We start from the raw sequence: 21191 nt of genomic DNA, 5'->3' as shown, positions 1-21191 counted from the left end.
CGAGAGTGCACGGTACATAGAGTCAAATGTGAAGGATCTAGATGTAGTGAGATTCCAGCAAAACATATTCCTTCCTTCTGTCAAGTTAACCAAATCCAAACAAGATAAAAAATGTTGCCATGACATAAGGCACAGACCAATCAAATTCCGCTCCACTTGAGTACATGTCATAACCAAATCCGGTACTATGTCAACCTAATTAATAGCGCACTCATACAATTGTTAATCATATTTGTATGTTGTGCCATTAATATGTGTTCCACGTTTCTCTCTCACAAAAGATGTTGGAGCCCATACTACAGCCCTCTGTAATTCTACACCCCATTTTTTTTCTCTCCTCCAGCTAAACAAAAATCTTATAAACTGCCTATTACACATCCTTTTACACTGTATCTTAGATTCTTAGTACGTGAGACATTCTCTCTCTTTTCTTTAGAAAGATCCTTTCCCTACCTCAGTATATTACGGGCACGTTTTTGGAACTTAGAGACAGTAGAGTTTTTTCTTTCTGCTTGCAATTTTTTGTTGGGTACCTTACCAAGCTGACCCCTTGGTGAGACAGTAGAGTTTCGGCAGGTGGCTGTTGCACAAGTAGTGATAGAGATAACCAGCGAAGCATATACGTCCAGTTAAATCTATCGGGAGCATATAGTATTTGTTTTTGAAACGAGAAATCTCACATGGAATATGCACGATTTGAATAACTTGAGGTTGAGGAATCCTCTATCAAGAAACTCGAAATCAATCGGCGAACTAGATCAAAGATTTAAACAAGAGAGGACAGACCAAATCTCCGGTAAATGTAAACCAGCATGTCTTCTGGTTAAGGAATAATACCATCGGCCACACTCAACTAGCTAAGAAGAGATCAATCTTATCCAACACACAAGAGTCTGAAACAAACAATTCATTTCACATGAACCGCAAAGCAGACATTGGCATACCGAAAGGAAATGCTAGCAATCAAGTAAAGTTGTCGAGTGACGAATCAGCGGATCCGATCATAGCCTGAGAGACAGGTCCACCTCGTCGGCGGCGTGCTCGAAGGCACCGTAGCCGTACTCCGACGGGGCCCTGCCGCGCTTGCGCGCCATCTCAGCAAGCATCGGAGCAGCGGCCTTGAGCGGCTCCGTTCTCCTCGCCTTCATATCCGCGGATATGAAGTCGCTGTCACCGGCGTACCCACCCGGCCTTGCGTCCTGCGCCGCGGCAGGCCCGCCGCCCGCCACATGCGCGCGTGTGCTGGCGGCGATCTCCCGCCGGCGCTTGGCGACGCTGCGCTCGTGCTTGTGCGCGTTCTGGTGGCCGCCGAGCGCCTGGGAGCTGCGGAACATGCGGTCGCAGTAGACGCAGAGGAAGAAGCCGCCCTGCTCCGCCTCCGCCTCCGCCGCCGTCGCCCAGGTCATGCGGAGGGTGAGCTCAAGGTTGAGCTCCTGCTCGCCCTGCTCCCAGTTTACCTGTTCCATTGAAGGCACAGAGACCTACAGTAAGTGACTACGTGTGATGCTTCTGTGTCGCGCGTGAGAGAAAGAGAGCCAATGATTTGCGAGTGAAACTGTGGTGCTAAGCAAAGGAAATTATATACCCCACGTGCCACACCTAACGGGTACTGTTCCTCGCCATCAGGAAATGGGGCTTGTGTGTCCGTAACCGCAGCCTGTGTTGGTGTGGACGTACGTCGCGCACGTTTCCCCGTCATTTGCTACGTCTGTGGCGACGGAAGAGCACCTGGCCGAACCGGACCAAATAACTCCGGAGTATAATAATCTTTCCCTAATTTTTAATTTTAATTTTAATAATAATAAAGCATGGATTGACTCCGTGGGTTCACCGTCACAATACGTTTCTTCCCGTGATTTTACGCTTTCAGTTTAAATTTAAAACATATTCGAGATGGTACTAAGTTTACGTTAGGCCGTCATCCGTTGCTCCCTGCCTGGCCCACGTATCCACCAAACCAATCTGAGCAGGACTCTAAGCCACACAACGTGGTTAAGCAGCACCGAGCCCTGACGCCCCACGCCCCGACCCGTTTTTCGCCCAAGAGAGTTGACGGCCGTCGCCGCACCCGACCAATACGACGAGGCCGGCGCGCCACCTCCCAGCTCCTCCCATCCCCGATTCGGAGCACCAGCGAGTGAATAGCAAAAAACTACCACATTACGGGCTATCGTTCCGGAAAACTACCGCTTTTTTTATTTTTTCAAAAAACTACCACAAAAGTGGCTGGCTGTTCCAAAAAACCCAAGTGGCCGAACGGTAAAGATTTAACTGGGGTTATGACATGTGGGGCCCGCCCGTCAGGGTTTTGTCGGCCACAGTGCTCACGGCGCGCGGGTGACGGCCGTTAGGGCGCACGGGCCGTCCCGACCAGGTCAAAAAGGATCCGGCCCTCACTCTATCTCCCTCTCGCTCACTCACTCTCTCCCCCCTCACTCTCACTCTCCCCCTCGCTCTGTTTCCCCTGGCCGAGCTCTCCATCGTCGCCGACCACCTCAGTTCCTCGTCGCCGGCCAGGATGCCTTCTTGGAATGATGGGGATGACAGCTCCGACGACAGCATGGGGGGCAACCTGATGGACATGGAGTACTTTGTAAGCCTCATCCTCCTCCTCTCTGTCATTATCTAGGGTTAGGGTTGAATCGATTTGGGAATGAGGATTGATGAGCTGTATATTTGTATGGATGGATTCGTTTGGTTTGGTTATCTATTAGTTTTGATCTAGGGTATGGATGGCACTGTGATGTCTGATCTGACCTTGAGCAAGGCAAAGCTTGACTCAAGTTGAACTAGTTGATGCATTGGTTCTGATCTACCTTTTACTGCATGTAGGACACACCTGACACCATCCCTGAGCCACTCTGGTGTGGTGCTCCCATGGAGGAAGTTGCCAAGTGTACTCTGCATGATATGAAGCCTAGGAAGTGTGTTGCTTTTGAAGGTGCTAAGACTGGGAGGAGGTTCTATGGATGCCCTGTTCAGGTGAGTAATTGAGTATGCTGGGTGGATTCAGTTATGCCTTGTGGATTCAGTTATGCCCAGTGGTTACTGAATTTGTACATTAACTCTATTTGAACTGAATTTAGTACTGAATTTATGGTTACATGTCCTCCTTGTGTACCAACCCTCTTTTTGAATTGAAGTTGGAACTGAATTTATGCATTTTCTGAAGTATGTGTTCTCTGATCAAACTACAGGGAGGTGTGAATTGTGGTGTAGTTCAGTGGGTTGATCCTGCCTGGCCTGATGTACTTAAGAACTGCCTCATCAAGTTGTGGGAAATGTTCCATGAGCAAAACCTTGGAAGGATTCAAGACAAGCATGCATATGAGGATGAGGTTACCAAGTTGAAGAAGGACTATGATCTGCTCTGCACTGAGTATCATAAAATGGTTGATGATGTTAGCAAGATGTTTGACTGGCATGATGGTGTTGGCAAGATTGACTACCAAAAAGCAATGGATGCTGGGAAATTTGAGAAGCAGAAGGAAGAGCTAGAGCTGGAGATGAAGATGGAGAAGCTAAGGCTAGCAAAAGAACAGAGGTGTATCCTTCAGGCCCAGGCAGACATAATTCACAACACCAGGAAGGCAATGAAAGAGATAAAGGTGGACAGGGGTCTTCTTGCACAAGAGAAGACAGAGCTTGAGAAAGTAGTTGTTGATCTGCTGAATGCTGGCCATGGGAGCAAGGAAAAGCTTGAGAAAATCAAGGCCATACTGGAGGCTTGAAGATTTGGACAATGGTGGTTAAGTAAGTAAGGTGGCCTACACATATAACAGGCCTTGCAAGATGATGGTAGGAGTATATTTTGTGCAGTCCTATATGAACTGTTTAAGTTATGGTAACTAGAGTGGTGGAGAACCTTTGCTAAGTCTGGCTTATGTTATTGTACTGTTAAGAACCTATCTATCTTAAGTAATGCAGTGAAGAACTGTTTTATTTCTTTAGGTTGTTTTCCTGAAAGTAGCAACGCTGAACTAGTATATTGTTGGGCCTAAAACCATTATGTACACATTGTGGGCCTAGACTGGGCTGTTTTATTACTCCACCTACCTACCACCAACCATTAGTAGTCTATAAAGCCCACCCCTTGAGTGAAACCGCAGTCAATCCCCCCATCCCCACCCTTCTCAACCCCCCAGCCGCCAAAGAAACCCTAGAATCCAAGGGAGAGATGGATCCTGGAGAGGTCATAGATGGAGAAGAAGAGGTGCCCAGACAAGCCAGGCGCAGAGATGCAAGGAGGAGGGCGAGAAGGCAACTTGCTGAGATGATCCTTGCAGCACGCAACCACAAGGACATAGAGCAGTTCCTGGAGGCATTCCCCCCTGGTTCCAACCCTAGTGATGATGATATCATCTACTAGGCAAGGAGGAGGGCAAATTTCCATCCCTTTCAGGTCACCAGGCAAAGGTGGACTAGGATTTTGTACCTCGATCTGTGTTTCTAGATCTGTCTTTCTATCTATGTGATGTTTGAAGTTGGTGTAAGAACAATGTTGAATGAGCTATGTATGTGACGAATCAAGTTGTCTATGATGCAATGCAATGTATGAAGCTGGTGAAAGAAAAATGTTGAATGATCTATCTATGTGATGAATCAATCTGTCTATGATGCAATTTATGAGTGAATCTTTTATCTGTATTTGTATGTATGAATGAATTGATCTGGTGATCTTGATGTTTTAAGTTAGATATGTTATGGTTTGGTCAGATGGCCATATCTTGTTGTTTTATGTTTGATCTCTTAGGGTTTGGTGCCTAGATGGGAAAATCTTGATGTTTTAGCTTTGATATGTTAGGTTTTGGTCCTAGATAGCCACTTTGGGGTTGGTCGACAAGTAGCCACCCAAAGTGGCCAAATTTGGGTGGCTTTAGGGTTGGTCGACAAGTTCCACCCCAAAGTGGCCAAATGTGGCCACTTTGGGGTTGGTCGACAAGTAGCCCCCCAAAGTGACCAAATTGACCTAATCATATCAATCAATTATCAACAAAATAAATCACTTGATCTACATAACAATGCTCAGCATAAGAAATAATTTCATATGAAACAATTCATAACCTAGGACATATCAAATCAAAATAGGGCTTGACAGCAGATAACTTAATTGTTCCAAGCAGTTCAAACACAGACCATATAACTTAATTGTTCCAAGCAGTTCATACATAGACCACATAACTTAATTGTTCAAATGAAAACAGAGTTCACTGCAAATAACACAGATAGCAAGCATGCCTAACAAGCAGAGTTCAAGGCATAAAGCATAGTTGAGTGCAACACATTCAATGCATGGTTGCCACTGGCTGTGAAATACAAAGCAAGTTTGCTTGGGGCCTTCCTCTTCCTCTTAGAACCAACATCATCTTGACCTGATGTTGATGCTGCCCTTGGAGCATTGAAACGTCTTGCACTTGACCTGGTGTTCTTTGCTGGAGATGATGCACTTGACCTGGTGTTGTTGGCTGGTGCTGAAGCTGGTGGTGGGTTCTTTCTCTTTCTTGATCCACCTGTTGAAACTGCAGTAGATGTGGTTGCCCTTGTTGTAGCAGATGTGGTTGACCTTGTTGAAGCTGTTGCTAGTTTCCTGCCCCTAAGTGGTCCTAAAGCTGGAGCAGGACCTGAAGCTGGAGCTGGACCTGAAGCTGGAGTTGGACCTGATGATGTGGCCAGGTGGTTGTTTTTCCTTGTCATAAACTTGGCCTTAAGTCTGTCTCCACACATTGTCCACCTGTGGCCTTGCAGACCACAGTTACTGCATGTTATTGTTCCCATCCTTGATGTATCCTTTGGAGCTGGCACCTCAAATTCACCCTTTCTCCTAGATGTCTGCTTCTTGCCTTTCTTCTCCCTGAAAACTGGTAGTTCTATGTCTGGTGTGTTGGTGTTGGGCCAGAATTCAGGGCCAGGGACAGGGTAGATGATGTGCTGGTATGCAGCCTTATACATTGGCTTCTTAAAGAATGGATGCACATAATCTTCTGGGTGAACTTTTATCTTCTGCATTGCAGATATTGCATGGTGGCAAGGCGATCCAGTCATGTCCCACCTCCTGCAAGAGCAGCTCCCTACATCAAGCTTCACACAATATGTGTTCTCTCCACTAGTTACTTGCCAGATGTTGGGACCAGCCATGTTTGCTTCACAGTATTTAGCCCACTTCTTGCTCTCCTCAAGCTTCTCCATGTAATGTGGGGTTATTTCCCACCTACAGCTCTCTGTTTTCTCTCTGATGCCCTGGTACTTAACCATTAGTTTGGTCCTCAACCCTTCAAACATGGTCTTAATTGGTTTTGACCTAACATCTAGAATCATTTTGTTGAAAACCTCACTAAGGTTGTTCACTACCAAGTCAGTCTTGCACACATGATCCATTGCATATCTAGCCCAACACTCTTTAGGTATGCCATTCAACCACATGTAGGCTGGTTCACATGCTGCTTTCAAACCTGCCATTCCTTCTTTGTGACCATGTTCAGTGAAGGAATAACTAGCTTTGTCAACCCATTTCTTAAGTTCTTCCGCTCTAAAGCCAGCTGACTAGAAGTTGGCATATATGTGTCTTAGGCAATATCTTTGTGGGGATTGAGGAAATACTTCATTAATTGCTATGTGCATAAGAATAATACAGAGTCAGAGAAAATACCTTCTGCCTATCAGACATGATGGTGTAGTTCCCAAACTGGTTGCTGGTGCCAATGCAGACTCTAAGTTGGTTGAAAAACCAGGTCCAGCTAGGCCCATCCTCTTTGTCAACCACCCAAAAGCAATTGGGAACACATTGTTGTTCCCATCTCTCCCAGTTACTGCCAATATCTGTTGGCCTATGGATAACTTGATGAAGCAACTATCAAGTCCTGCATAAACAGAGATAGTTAGGGAAAAATTGAATAACTTGATTACATTTGTAACATGATTAAATCACTGATTTGTACCTATGAAAGGCCTACAACCAGCAAGAAATCCATCTTTTGATGCCTGGAGGCAATAGAACATGTACTTGAACCTTGGTGTGGGGGCTGGGTTCAAAGGATCCTCAAAAGTTGTCACTATGCACCTGCTTCCAGGGTTTGTGTCAAGCACACATTGTAGGTAGTCCCTCAACCTCAGATACTGCTTTCTATGATCACCTTGCACAACATCAACAGCCATCAGTCTTGCCCTATATGCCAAACTCCTAGGTACATGCACCCCAAACTTCTTCTTAGTATGTTTGAGAACTGTCTCTAAATCAGCCTTTACATTTGATCTAACTGTGTCCTCCACAGCTTCTGCAACCCATTCAGCAGTAACCTTTGTACTCTCTCCACAAGCTCCACAACTATGATCCATGTGGCACTTCTTGATTGTGAATGTATCTTCATGGGCTACTTTGGATGCAGTCATGAAAAAAGCACATCCATTCTTCCTCTCTGGGCACCAAACAATAACCCTTGATGGTTCATTCCTATGGTACTGAAAGTTTCTCAAAGTCCTAACATGGAAATTTCTCAATGCCTTTCTAAACTCATACACATTGGTGAAGCAAAGGTCCTTGCACAGCTGCTCATGTGCATCAGGTACCTTTGGGTCATACCATTTCCTCTCTTTCTTCTTCTTCTTCAATCTTCTCTTCCTTCCAGAAGGTAGTCTTGGAGTCTCCCCATCTGAGTCAGAAATGCCCACATCACCAGGGAAGCAATACTCATCAGCTTCAGGTACAAAATCTTGAAACTTTGGGATCTCTGGCTGACTGTGAGCTCTGGAAGTTGGACCTGGATTTGCTGCTGCTCTTCTCACAGGCTTGAGTTTCTCAGGCCTGCATTTTTCCACAACTATTTCCTCTCTACTGTCTGCCTCTTTCTCCTCCTGCCAAAACTCTGAAACATCACTGTCACCTTCAAACTGTGGTCTGTCTTCTATAGCATCTCTTTCTTCTTCATTTCCAATATTTTCTTCACCTCTCTTCCAAGCCTTGTAAGACATCTTTATCCCTCTATAGTCACCCCTATCAATCTCAAAGTCTGAGGATGATTTGTCAATATCATCATCCTCTTGACCAGCAGCCTGTCCATCATCATCTCCACCATTAGCTTCTGAAATGTTGAAGTTACAGCTTTGCTGTGTGTTCAAATTAACTTCAAGAGGGTGGACCACTCCATCTTGTGACAGACTTAACACAAAACCAGGACCCCCCACTGGACTGCCTATTGGAATTTGTTCTTCACAAACATTGTGAGCCCTGTTACATTCAACATCTCTATCTTCATTTGCCTTGGAAACAATGATATTGAGCACTGTGAAATCTGAGTGGTCTATCATTTCTTCAACTGCATCTTGACTGTCCAGAAGAAATAAACCTTCCTGTCCAATCCCTTGTTCTTTTACCCAGTACATGTAGTCATCTGACCCATAGCCTTTAGTCTCAGTAAGTGCTATCAAGTTCAGAAATGTGATGTCTGAAACAGAGAACCTCCTTTCCATATTATCTCTGCCCTGGAAATGCAGCCTAACATCCCAAACTTCATCATCCAGCCTGCATTACATAATATGTTATTTGAAAAGCCCAACTAAGTAAGTGTTTTTTGCTACAAAAATTCAGTGCACACTACTATAAAGTATAGTAAGGAATCTGAATCCAACAAATGCTTCTCTGAATCCACCATGCATTTCTACTAAATCTAACTAATCCTTCAGTGCTAAGTGATACTGTTGCATCCAAAACATGCCACAGAGTGTTTGCTCAACTATTATTCAGTGCATGTTCATGTTCTAAGATGAATCACAGCAGCATCAACCTAGGGTTTGGTCAAAAAACTAACTAAATTATGCTATGTTGTTTGAAATGAACAAGCAGAAATGCAGAAACTGTTGAAGGAGCTCATAAGAGGAAAAAACTTACTCCACCCCTCCAAATGCAGAGGCCCAGTGCTGGGAGTTGGCCGGATCTGCCTGCACAGCCCTAGCAAGAGACCTCGCTGCTCTGTACTCAAGCGAGCAATGGCAATCATCAGGCGACGGCGGTTTAGCCTGTGTCGTAGGAGCCTGCATCAGAGCTGCAGCCTGTGGTGTCCGCTGCGGCGGCGGCGGCGCCGCCGGCTGGGTTGCGAAGCTACCGCTCCCCAGCCAGTTATCAACCTCTGAGAACTCGCCGCCTCCATCCCCCCTTCCACCTCCAACCGTTGAATGGCCGCCATCGCCTAGTTTCGCCGCCGCCGCCGCCATCGGAGAGGGAGGCGTGCACGAGAGAGAGGGAGACAGAGAGGGGGAAGACAGAGTGAGGGTGGGCTGGTTCCGTTTGACCTGGTCGGGACGGCCCGTGCGCCCTAACGGCCGTCACCTGCGCGCCGTGAGCACTGTGGCCGACAAAACCCTGACGGGCGGGCCCCACATGTCATAACCCCAGTTAAATCTTAACCGTTCGGCCACTTGGGTTTTTTGGAACAGCCAGCCACTTTTATGGTAGTTTTTTAAAAAATTAAAAAAAGCGGTAGTTTTCTGAAACGATAGCCCGTAATGTGGTAGTTTTTTGCTATTCACTCAGCAGCAGCCTCTTCTCCTCCCTCCACCACGATCTGGCAGCAGCGCCAGGAGCTAGGCCACCGGCGACCATGCAAATTTGTCTGGCTGCTGTTTTGCTAATAGAGGAGAGATGGTTAGGCACTACTGCATGCGGCGGGCTTCAAGATCGGATCCACCAGCAAACCCCATCTCTGCATCGACACAAGTTTTGTCGGAGGACACTCGCCGAACGACGACGTAACGGGTGGCTGGGCGACTCATCAGCAACTCCGGCACCTCTCTAGCTCCATAGCCACGCGCCTGCAGCATCGTCTACCCATGCACCCACCTGAGCGGCGAGGAGCAGCAAAGGACATGCGCATGGAGTAGCTCCCGCGTTGATTTCCTTCGCGTAAAAGTACGTGGATCTCTGGACGGACAAAAGCTATACGCGTACACAAATCTCTAATGCGGGCGAGCGGACTTCAGCCGACTTGGATATATACGATACACGGCGAGCAACCACCGGGCACACGACCCTCAGCCATGCCACATGCATGCGTGGCCTCCAAAGACACGTGAACACCCACAGAATCACTGCGTTTGAATGCAGCCGGCGTACGTCGTGTGCTACTCATGCCGACAATACGGATCACATCAGCATGCAAGCATACAACCGACCGCGTCACGCATGATACGTCTACAATATTGAAACACCAGCCGGTACACCGACACCAAGACAACATCCACGCCAAGTAGCCACCGAAGGACTGCACCTAGCGATTTGCATCAAACCACTGATCTCTGCACCAACGACATGCACCAACGACGTTCTGTATGATTCATCACACTAAAGAAAAAAGAACTATTCATCAAGCACGTCTTCGAGAAGCGACTCCGACATGCACCATCCACACACACCAGCTGTTGTGGAAAGAGATGCAATTCTTCACCTACTTTTTCGGTATGACACCGCATCGTCACTTCATTGCCACGACGGACGTCTCATAATCATCGACAAGCCGCTGCAATGCCAGTCGATTTAACCAAGCTACTTCAGCCATGATTGATTTTAGTGGCGCACTGGGAGGAGACAAACAAATATGGCAAAAGCACGAGATGAAATAGGAAAAGCGATGTTGTGAGGAAAACAGATGTGCAATATAAACATAAACATTTTATAATGGTGCTAAGTTTTTTTTTCTTCTATTGCAACGCATGGGTCTTTTTGCTAGTACGTACAACGACAGAGAGATTAGGGAGACTTGTGTGACCGACGCCGGGCAACCGGGACAAAGGCGAGAAAGCTAGGCCGAGCGGCGGTGGACAACGCAGAAGAATAAAAAATGCCAGAAGAATAGAAGGTAATGGGGCTTGGAAACGGACAAGGCGTATTGTCTGTTGGGAATTGTAGTGTATCTGCATACGCATTATATATAAATCGTACACAGTCTAAAAGGTTCTAGCATCGTGTGAGTTTGTTTGTAACCCGATTTGACAGGTTGTTTAGATAGATCTCAATCTCAGTATAGTTGCTAGGGTAGGGATTAATCTGTACAGCGTAACAAACCCTATCCCATGTACCCTGTTGCCTATATAAACATGCAACGCGTCTGTGCTAACGCGTTCGTTTCACACAATCCTTTTATGGTATTCAGAGCTAGTTCCCCTCTCACATCCTTTTGGCCATGGCTAGCTTCAGCTCCTCTCTCGCGGCACCAACACTCATCCGCACCGCTGAGAAGCTTCACCGTGGGAACTTCCTGGTGCGCATGCAGGCCGTAGCGACCCAGTTCTCTGCCTACCTTGACCCTGAGCGATACGCTCGTGCGTCCAAACTCGCCGACAAGGACGACAAGCCCACTGATGTGCCGAATCCGATGCACGAGATCTGGCAGGCTCATGACTCAAGTAACACCGTTCAAGTAAATCTGCTGTATTTCTATGTTTTCTGTAAACTAATGAAGATGTTTCTATTTATGAGTGCATGTTTTATCAACTACTCCCATCCTCATGTTGACACCGTTCTTTGTTAACCTGCCATCAAGCTAATGATATTGTGACAATGTTGAAACGAGCCAATGTTTTGCTAACTGTTTTGCCTCCATAATTTGACTGTTAAGTAATGCTACCGTCTTTCTATCATTTCCGATGAAGCTAATGAAGACTTCACCCCGTTGCTACTTCTGCAAATGAAGATCGTGTTTTAATTCAAGTAAACAAGAGTGATGTCAATCGTACATTTTAACGGAAATAGTATGGCTGTCGTGTTTTTTCAATGTCAGATTTTCTTACTTTAGCCGCCCAAACCAGCGCCCGCGGGACCGTCTGGTCCCGCCTTCCGTGGCCGGCTGTGCTGCCACGTAGGCCTCACCGCCCCACCCTACTTTCATTGTTGGTCAGGTCATTTCTCTACTCACACACACCTTCTGTTATTCTTTGGCGACGGCAACCTCACATCGCAGCCGAACCAGTCAACCCTCGCACTCCCCTTCGCGCGGGCATCTAATGTCATGTCCTCCCCGACTCCGGGTCATTCCCTTCCTAGGCCTCGCCGTCGTCCACCGCTTTGGTGCTCTCGGCGCGGCGTGGTCGACGTGGTCACGAACGACAACCATCGGAAGAGAACAATATGTGGTGAGGCTGACAGTTGGCACCCACCAGCTACATTTTCACACGCAAGGAAGTACCTCATTATTATTTGTCGAACCGGACTTTTCCCCTTTCCATTACTTTTATAACGGAAATACAATGTCTCAGGAACTGAAACCAGCAAGGCTAGAGAGAAAGAGGAAAAGCGAGGCTAGAGAGAAAGAGGAAAAGCGAGTTCGGGGCAACACCAGGAAACCCACTATCTGCGCTTGTCATCAGGAAAGTGCCTCATTATTATGTCCAAAAAATAATTCCACACTAGTTACATCTTCTGTAGCACCATAATAGTTAAGCTACAATGATCCCCTACTAATGGTGCCATGTCATTGCAATTGACGTTGCTAAATCTTACTTTGATTCAAACACAATCCAAATGTAAATTTAAATTGAAGTCAAATAATTAAAGTTTTCAAATGTCAAAACTAAAATGTTCATAATGTAGTAAATATTACATAGATAATTATGATGGAGAAATCAACTTTTTATAAAGTACTTTAATGCCTAAAAATAATTAAAAACATGGGCTAAAATAATTATTTAAATGCCTTTTTAAAATTTTAAAAATGCAAGCTACTTTATTTTAATGCCAAAATTATTGTGGCGGTGGACTTAATTATAACTCTAAATTAGGTGTTAATTTTATATTTTGTAAAACTAAAATAAATTGAAACTAAAAAAGAAAACATAAAATAAAGAAAAATAAAAACAGAAGATAAAAATAAAGAAAAAGGAAACTTTCCCCTGCCCCCTAGGCCTTCACCATCAGGCGGCCCTACCGACTGACCCACTTGCCTCCTCCCCGGTTCATCCAACCGTGCCGCTACAGGGGCACGGTCGTCCCCAACCATCTAGCGGGCGCCGACGGGGAGGGTATAAGACCACCCTCCCCGTCGACCCCTCGGTCCCCACGCCTCCACCTGCTCCACTTCCCCCCACTCCCTCTCGCTCCTTGCGCCGAACAGGAATAGCTCCCGAGGTCGCCGTCGCCACTCCACCCATCACCCTCCCCACTGTCCTGCCTCGACCAGCTTCACCGAGCCTCGCCGCCCGTTTCCCAGCACCGGGGGTGAGCTCCTTTCCCCCTCCTTTCCCCCTCAACCCGCTTCCACTTACGCCTGCCCCTGCCCGCGCCACTGCCTTCTGCAACTCGCCCCGTCCGCTCGCGCCGCCCGCCGCGACCGCCCGTGCTCGCCGCTACCTCCTCGCCTCACCCAGGCACTACTAGGGAAAAGCCTAGCAATAGCGCGGCTTAAATGCTTATCAGTAGCGCAGGTTAAATGCTTATCGGTAGCGCGGGTAGCCGCGCTACTGATACGGCGCTACAGCTAATGCTTATCAGTAGCGCGGTTTGGCCCGCGCTACTGCTACCTAGCAACAGCGTTGGTCTGCAACACGCGCTGCTGCTAATAGCTGCAGCGCCCTTGAACAAAGAGTGCTACTGCTAAGAACACACTGTTGCTAAAGCCATATCCCGCGCTACTGTTATTAGTTTTTGAAAAAAAAATCTGCTCCATATTTTGTGCTGCTGAATATTGTTTAGGGCTTTATACAATAATCTCTAGCATATCATACACATACAAATGTAATCATAGCATATACATACAAATAGTGTCATCAAATCATGTCATCATCATAATCATCATCCAACACAAAGTGGTCTCTCGTCATCGTCTCGAAAATAGCAATACAACTCTCGAATACTTGCAACTACATCGTCATCCATCTAAACAATGATATACGCGAGAAGAGCTATCACTATGAGTGAGAGCGGAACTATGCTGTACATGAGGCAGCGCTTACGAGTCCTCTCCCGCGCTAGCGTGAACCTCAAGTAACTAGCTTCGGCTTCTTGTCTGCTTTTGAAGCCTTTATGGCCGGCGCCCGAGACCCCATCCACTTGCACCTAACACTCAGGCCACTCGTCGTACACTCCCGGAACCTTCCCTTTGTACACGACGTAGCACTGCTTCTTCGCCATCTAGAATCTAGGTACCTGTTAGAGATGCATCTTCATCAAGAGAGTGTACAATCATATGCAACAAAATATACTAGTGCAACACGAAAAAAGAAAGGGTTAGCAACTAGATGCAACATATAGTACGCAAACTAATTAACTAGAGGTACGCAGGTCATCATACCCAAACTAACAAAGTAGTGTTACGCAAGTTCGGCAGTGATCGTGGACATCACAACGTTTCATCGCTACAGAAACTATACAAGTTCAACCGACACATATCATCATCGTCGACATCGTAAATCACTAGAAGTTCCATCCTTCCATATCATCGAGGATGGACCCTAGCTTCTTGAATGACATGAGGTCATGACGTTGCATCCCTATGCGAGTTCGGACGTCAGCTCGCGATATAGGGCTGTGGTGGAACATCCCCTTCTCATCGACGACTTCTTTCATGATGATCGTCACAATGTCCCTCTGGATGCAAAAGAAGTCATTTCTAAGTTTATATCCGCTTCTCCATGAGATTCTACCCACTTGCGGATATGATCATCATTTCTGCTTGTCATGCGAAGCTTTTGGTGATCCATGCTGAACTCAATCATGAGATGGAGGAGGTAGAATCCATCTTTCTTGCTTAGTTTTGAGACATGGATGCAGCAGAAGTTACTTTTATGCGAGAAACCCGTCTTCTTGTTCCTTTGTTTCCTGATCTGTAGGTGGCCACCCCTAATGCTAAAGCCTTGTAGAGCATCATCTAGAATATTCATTATGTGGGTGTAGTCCTTCTTCTCATAGTTTTTGGTAGGGTGGAAATACACGGCGTGGGAGACTCGCGGGTAAAGAACGATAAGAACGGCGTGCCCATTGCTGCGGGGAAAAAGACACCTCAAATTATTCTCCATATGAGCGAGAAGAACTGATTGAAATGTACGAAAGGGTTGTCCAGAACTGACTTACTTTGGATGATAAGGCAGGAGGACAATTTCCTGGTCCTTATTCTATATCATGAAGTTTTGAAGGTACTCCCTAGTAGTTTCACGCTCAAAGTCACCGAGACTGAAGAAGGACTCGTGCATGTAGTACGGATCCGCCACACAGATTTGCAAGACTTCTTCTCTCTTCACGACCGAGCTCATATGTAGCGCAAAAAGGCGGACGATTGTAAAATCAAGCCGCCTTGTCAGAAACATCTCGAAGATATGGTCAAACCACAGGAAGAACACCTCCGCGGGCCGTGTGTCGAGGAAGAACACGAGCCGCGTATGTCGGATATCCTAGATCCTTCGAGGCTAGTAGGCTTTTCTCAGTCGACAACACATGGTCGTGCAGTCTCCTAAGATCCCATGATAGTGCCTCCAGCGGTTTTGGCCCGTGACATGGAACATGGCTGCACCTTTGACGGGTACATGCTATTCAAAATCCACCGTCTGGTTGTTATGTGCTTTGGCTTGTTTGTAGGTACTTGAGCGTATCTTCCCGTTTCTCTTACTCTCCTTTTTCTTGGGCACACCTTCCAGACCCTTCCTTAACCCCTGCCCCAGTGTTGTCGGGCTAAGCACTGTACGACCCCCGGCTAGTTGAGCCTGTGTTGAGGCAGCATCTTCAGGTGTGTCTTGTGAGGATTTCATGAAGAGAGACTTCTTGCAATCCCTGCTAGGACGTTCCTGCCCGGGAAGATCATCCATATCCTCATCAGCATGCTGATAGCCCGATTTTTCATATGGCTGACTCATCATCATATCTAAGTCAACATCATAGGCACATGTATTGCGGAAACCCATTAGGTCCTCCGTATCCTCCATCTCATCATCCATTCTTTGTTCTACGGGGCCGATTACATCAGCCACTATTGGACCCCCTTCATCACATCGTCCGCCACTCTCACCCGGCACTACAGGAGCTGGTAATTGCGTAGGCGGGGTGGTGGTCTCCATACATGCTTGTTGATGTGTGGTTATTGATACGTCTCCAACGTATCTACTTTTCCAAACACTTTTGCCCTTGTTTTGGACTCTAACTTGCATGATTTGAATGGAACTAACCCGGACTGACGCTGTTTTCAGCAGAATTACCATGGTGTTATTTATTTGCAGGAGCAAACGTTCTCGGAATGACCTGAAACTTCACGGAGACACTTTTCGAAAATAAGAAAAATACCTGCCAAAGATGAAGGCCAGGGGGCCCACCGTCTCTCCATGAGGGTGGGGGGCGCGCCCCCCTACCTCGTGGGCCCCCTGTTGCCTCTCCGACTCGAACTCCACCTCCATATATTGAGTTTCGAGGAGAAAAAAATAGAGAGAAGAAATCATCGCATTTTACGATACGGAGCCACCGCCAAGCCCTAAAACCTCTCGGGAGGGCTGACCTGGAGTCCGTTCGGGGCTCCGGAGAGGGGAATCCGTCGCCATCGTCATCATCAACCATCCTCCATCACCAATTTCATGATGCTCACCACCGTGCGTGAGTAATTCCATCGTAGGCTTGTTGGACGGTGATGGGTTGGATGGGATCTATCATGTAATCGAGTTAGTTTTGTTAGGGTTTGATCCCTATTGTCCATTATGTTCTGAGATTGATGTTGCTATGACTTTGCTATGCTTAATGCTTGTCACTAGGGCCCGAGTGCCTTGATTTAAGATCTGAACCTATTATGTTTTCATCAATATATGAGTGTTCTTGATCCTATCTTGCAAGTCTATAGTCACCTATTATGTGTTATGATCCGTTAACCCCGAAGTGACAATAATCAGGATACTTACCGGTGATGACCGTAGTTTGAGACTATGTGTTAATGATTTGTTCCGGTTCTCTATTAAAAGGAGGCCTTAATATCCCTTAGTTTCCGTAAGGACCCCGCTGCCACGGGAGGGTAGGACAAAAGATGTCATGCAAGTTCTTTTCCATAAGCACGTATGACTATGTTCGGAACACATGCCTACATTATATCAATGAACTGGAGCTAGTTTTGTGTCACCCTAGGTTATGACTGTTACATGATGAACCACATCCGGCATAATTCTCTATCACCGATCCATTGCCTACGAGCTTTCCATATATTGTTCTTCGCTTATTTACTTTCCCGTTGCTATTGCTATCATCACTACAAAATACCAAAAACATTACTTTTACTACTGTTACCTTTTGCTACCGTTATCACTACTATCATATTACTTTGCTACTAAACACTTTGCTACAGATATTAAGTTTCCAGGTGTGGTTGAATTGACAACTCAGCTGCTAATACTTGAGAATATTCTTTGGCTCCCCTTGTGTCGAATCAATAAATTTGGGTTGAATACTCTACCCTCGAAAACTGTTGCGATCCCCTATACTTGTGGGTTATCAAGACTATTTTTTGGCGCCGTTGCTAGGGAGCATAGCTCTATTCTTTGAGTCACTTGGGATATATATCTGCTTGTCATTATGAAGAACTTGAGAGATCCAAAAACCAAAATCTATCCCTCAACTACGAGGGGAGGTAAGGAACTGCCATCTAGCTCTGCACTTGATTCACCTTCTATTTTGAGTAAGCTTGCGACACCTACACCTGCTTCTGCTATTCGTTTTGATATGTCGCGTGTTATTGATGATGCCACTTCTGCTATGCATGATACTTATGATGAAACTACCTCTATGCCTGATACTACTATGCCACTTAGTGCTTTTCTTGATGAACAACTTGCTAGGGCTAGAGAGATAGAAAATATTGAATCTGATGATACTGATGAAAGTGATGATGAAGAACCACTTGCTATTCCTCAGGGTTATGTTTTTGATCAAGATGCTTCTTTAGCCATTTTAGCTTGCAGAAATAGAACTGAACTTAAAAAATTATTAGCTAAATGGAGTAAGCAATCTCTAAATGCTAGAATGAAACCTGACCCTGCTTTTGCTACTTCACCTATCTTTGTTACTGATAAGGATTATGAATTCTCTGTTGATCCTGATATAATTACTTTGGTTGAATCTGATCCTTTTCATGGTTATGAATCTGAAACCGTTGTGGCACATCTTACTAAAATGAATGATATAGCCACCCTATTCACTAAAGATGAGAGAAGTCGCTACTTTTATATCCTTAAAATATTTCCGTTCTCATTGAAGGGTGATACTAAGATATGGTTTAATTCTGTTGATCCTGGTTGTGTGCGTGGTCCCTAGGATATGATTTATTACTTCCCTGCTAAATATTTCCCTGCTCATAAGAAACAAGATGCTTTAAGGGACATATATAAATTTGTGCAAATTGAAGAAGAGAGTCTCCCACAAGCTTGGGGGAGGCTTCTCCAATTACTTAATGCTTTGCCTGATCATCCTCTTAAGAAAAAAGAAATACTTGATATCTTTTATAATGGACTAACCGATGCCTCCAGAGATTACCTGGATAGTTGTGTTGGTTCTGTTTTCAGGGAAAGAACACCGGATGAAGCTGAAATTCTATTAAATAATATGTTGACAAATGAAAATAATTGGACACCCCCGGAGCCAATTCCTGAACCTATTCCTAAACCAACTCCGAAGAAGAGGGGTATTCTATTTCTCAGTCCTGAAGATATGCAAGAGGCAAAGAAATCTATGAAAGAAAAAGGTATTAAAGCTGAAGATGTTAAGAATTTACCTCCTATTGAAGAAATACATGGTCTTAATTTACCGCCTGTTGAAGAAACATATAATCCAAATCCTTTACCTATCGAAGAAACTCATGGTATTGATAACCCGACACAGGTAGTAAATGTAAATTCTCTCTATAGATATGATAAAGCTGAAATCCCATTTACTAAAATTGCTAGCCCATGCTTAGATGAGTTTGATAAATTTATGGCTAAGCAAGAAGACTTTAATGCTTATTTTGGTAGACAATTAAAATACAATTCAAATATGCTTGGACACTTGGGTGATTATATGGCTAATGTCAAAGGTGAACTTAAACTTATTAGAAAACATGCTTCTGTGGTTACAACTCAAGTAGAACAAGTACTTAAAGCTCAAAATGATTTTGCTCAATGAATTGAATAGTAAAGATAATGATAATGCTGTTAGAGTGGCTACTAAAACTGGTAGAATGACTCAGGAACCTTTGTATCCTGAAGGCCATCCTAAGAGAATTGAGCAAGATTCTCAGAGAAATAATTTAGATGCACCTAGTTCTTCTAAAAAGAAGAAAAAGAAAAATAATAGGACTTTGCATGCTTCTAGTGATCCTATTGTTGAAACACCTGAGAATCCAAATGATATTTCTATTTCTGATGCTGAAACACAACCTGGTAATGAAACTGAAACTAGTGATAATGTTAATAATAATGTTCATAATGATGCTCAACCTAGTAATGATAATGACATAGAAATTGAACCTGCTGTTGATCTTGATAACCCACAATCAAAGAATCAACGTTATGATAAAAAAGACTTTGTTGCTAGGAAACATGGTAAAGAAAGAGAACCATGGGTTCAGAAACCCATGCCTTTTCCTCCCAAACCATCCAAGAAAAAGGATGATGAGGATTTTGAGCACTTTGCTGAAATGATTAGACCTATCTTTTTGCGTATGCGATTAACTGATATGCTTAAAACCAATCCTTATGCTAAGTATATGAAAGATATTATTACAAATAAAAGAAAGATACCGGAAGCTGAAATTTCCACCATACTTGCTAATTATACTTTTAAGGGTGGAATACCAAAGAAACTTGGAGATCCAGGAGTACCCACTATACCATGCTCTATTAAAAGAAATTATGTTAAAACTGCTTTATGTGATCTTGGAGCCGTGTTAGTGCTATGCCTCTCTGTTTATATCGTAGACTTGATTTGAATAACTTGACACCTACTGAAATATCTTTGCAAATGGCTGATAAATCAACTGCTATATCTTTCGGTATTTGTGAGGATGTGCCTGTTGTAGTTGCAAATGTTACTATTTTAACGGACTTTGTTATTCTTGATATTCCCGAGGACGATAGTATGTCTATTATTCCTGGAAGACCCTTTTTGAATACTACAGGGGCTGTTATTGATTGCACTAACGGAAATGTCACTTTTCATGTTAATGGTAATGAGCACACGGTACACTTTCCGAGTAAACAACCTCAAGTTCATTGTATCAACTCTATTGGAAAAATTCCATCGATTATATTTGGAGGTTTTGAATTTCCTCTTCCTATTGTCAAGAAGAAATATGACATTCTTATTATTGGGGATGTGCATATCCCCGTTGAGGTAACATAGTGTTATTCGAAATTTCTCTGGTTCCATGTTATTCGGAATGAGTTCGTTAACAAGACTTGATCAACCTTGTTAGTGGATTCCTTTTGATGACCATGAGATGGATGAAACTAGAAGGCACAACCTTCTGTACCCCACTTTTACTTTCTGTTTTTTATATTAAATAAAATAAAAATAAAATGTTTATCTGTCTGTTATCTAATTATCCGTGCAATATAAAAATACCTCGAAAATAAAAGTTCTCCAAATGCCTTGAAAATTAAATATGATTTTTTTCTAGAATATTTGAGGATTTATGGAACTGAGAACACACAAGGGGGGCCAACCACCTGCCCACGAGGGTGGAAGGCGCGCCCACCCCTCTAGGGCGCACCCCTGCCTCGTGGGCCCATGGTGGCCCTCCTCCACTTATCCTTTCATCCATACACTCCTTGTTCCTCCCCCAAACATGAATAACCAGATCAAACCCGAGTCCAAGCTTGTTTTGCTGCCATTTTCGATCTCCTTGCTCAAAGGACCTCTCACAAAACTGCTTGGGGAGATTGTTCCTTGGTATGTGACTCCCCCCATTGGTCCCATTAGTTTTTGTTCTAGTGCTTTATTCATTGCAAATTTTTGCTGCTTAGGTGACCCTGTTCTTGAGCTTGCATGTCAAATTTATATGGTTCCAAGTAGTTTTGATGCATGATATAGGCCCTAGGCACTTGTAGGAGTAGTTGCTATCAATATTATTGAGTTTGGTTTACTTTTATTTTGAAGTTACTAAAAATTTCAGAATTTTTCAGAAAATGACGAGGAGACTCTTGAGGGGCTCATCGAGACAATGCTCGAAGGAAAAGGCACCGAAGCCTAAGTATAATCTGCCTCGCGCCGTGGA

General features: G+C 44.7%; 2 protein-coding genes across 2 annotated transcripts; one reads left to right on the top strand and one right to left on the bottom strand.

Moving 5' to 3' along the window:
* Positions 1-854: 854 nt before the first annotated feature.
* LOC125556109 (uncharacterized) lies at positions 855-1562 on the bottom strand. The gene has a single exon (XM_087522836.1). It carries the CDS (start codon positions 1464-1466, stop codon positions 1002-1004), a length of 465 nt encoding a protein of 154 aa, XP_087378962.1. The 5' UTR covers positions 1467-1562; the 3' UTR covers positions 855-1001.
* Positions 1563-2877: 1315 nt separating this feature from the next.
* On the top strand, positions 2878-3731 carry LOC147971711 (uncharacterized). The gene is made up of 2 exons (XM_087524087.1): positions 2878-2982; positions 3198-3731. Exons 1-2 carry the CDS (start codon positions 2878-2880, stop codon positions 3729-3731), a joined length of 639 nt encoding a protein of 212 aa, XP_087380213.1.
* Positions 3732-21191: the final 17460 nt, after the last annotated feature.

Source organism: Triticum urartu, chromosome 5A (assembly GCF_056163025.1).
Source record: "Triticum urartu cultivar PI428250 chromosome 5A, HENAU_Tu73, whole genome shotgun sequence".
In the NCBI taxonomy this organism is placed as follows: domain Eukaryota; kingdom Viridiplantae; phylum Streptophyta; class Magnoliopsida; order Poales; family Poaceae; genus Triticum; species Triticum urartu.
Note: the sequence above shows the minus strand (reverse complement) of the source record. Positions and strands in the feature narration are given on the sequence as shown.